The sequence below is a fragment of the Anneissia japonica genome, unplaced genomic scaffold (assembly GCF_011630105.1).
Source record: "Anneissia japonica isolate Jap-2015-1 unplaced genomic scaffold, ASM1163010v1 scaffold18010_len1324_cov99, whole genome shotgun sequence".
NCBI classification, from domain to species: Eukaryota; Metazoa; Echinodermata; class Crinoidea; order Comatulida; family Comatulidae; genus Anneissia; species Anneissia japonica.
In genome coordinates this window covers 17-1,325 of record NW_022713469.1, presented here as the reverse complement: position 1 = coordinate 1,325, position 1,309 = coordinate 17, and the positions used below count along the sequence as shown (strand labels likewise).

The window sequence follows — 1,309 nt, the reverse complement described above, 5'->3', positions numbered from 1 at the left end:
ATCAAATAATGAAATTATTACAGAATCATTACCATTCAATCCAGAAGACGTAATTGCGTTGCATCTGATCTCTTTTCCTGCATCTTTTGATTGTAAATGTGATATAATGATTGTACTCTTATCGTTTTTAAATATTGCGTTTGTTGACGTCAATGACTGATTATTTACAGTCCACTTGTAATCTACGATATTCCATGGACTCATTACTATACATGCAAATTCCAATGAATCACCAGCATTAAAATATGTTGTGCTAGCAATGATGGTGACCGTCGGGGGAGTTGCCACTGATATGGAACAATTCTGGTTCCCTTCAACGGCTGGACCATCAGCTCTACATGTGTAGACTGCTGTCTCATCTTGAACTGTCATTTCACGTGTAAATTCATAAAAATATGCAACATCGTCATTTTTATTACTTACAATATCTTCCTGCGTTGCTAATATTTCTCCGTTTCTGTACCATTGTAGCGATGGTCTTGGATAACCTCCATTAGCCATGCATGTCATCGTGACTTTATTCTTTGTGTTTAATGACGTAAAGTCAGCTTCGCATTGTGGATAGCTTTTATCCAACTTCGTTCCCTCGATGACTTCTAAAGTTGCTTTATTTGATGTAGATCCACGTTTACAGTAATATTGAGTTTCATCATCGTCCAATGTCGTATTTAATATTGTGAATCTACATTTTCCTCTTTGGTCATCAATAAAAACTGTATATTCTGATACAGTATTTGCACCCTCTTCCCAAAGTTTCGTTGAATCGTTGAAATTTCGGTCTACTTGATACCAAGACCATGTTTTATTCTCTGCACTGTTACATACAAATGAAGCATTTCCTCCGACAAGCACCTGAAGATTCAGTGGTCGTATGGTGGTTTGAGCAACAACATAACAGTTGTAATAACTAATGGCTACAAAAAGCAACCACCATCGAAGCTGAAACTCATAATGACATGCTAACATCTTACTTCACTTATTGACTTGCTAATTTAAACTAGAAAAACGTTCATATAATACTGAACGTTTGAATTGTAATACATTCGCCCAACAAATACTCTTCCGCATATATGTTTCTCTATTTTTGTATATACGTTATGCATCATAGAGCTGGAAGTGACTTCAATACACAACCTGAATAAACATGTTTTATTTACATAGCCAATTTCCTTATATATGTGGGGTCTACATTACGTATGTTATGGCTTCCTGCTTTCATCAATAGTTCTATTTGTTTAATTTACGTTACATAATCAGTACTCTATTGCTTGATAACAGCAGTGGCGGCTCTAGGATGTATTTTCTGGGG

General features: G+C 35.8%; 1 protein-coding gene across 1 annotated transcript; it reads right to left on the bottom strand.

Annotated features, from left to right (window-relative positions):
- Nucleotides 1-32: 32 nt before the first annotated feature.
- Nucleotides 33-966, bottom strand: LOC117108431 (nephrin-like; the record flags this gene model as incomplete). Its single annotated transcript, XM_033250442.1, has 1 exon — nt 33-966. A coding segment is annotated over exon 1 (934 nt), but the record flags the coding sequence as incomplete, so codon positions are not given.
- Nucleotides 967-1,309: the final 343 nt, after the last annotated feature.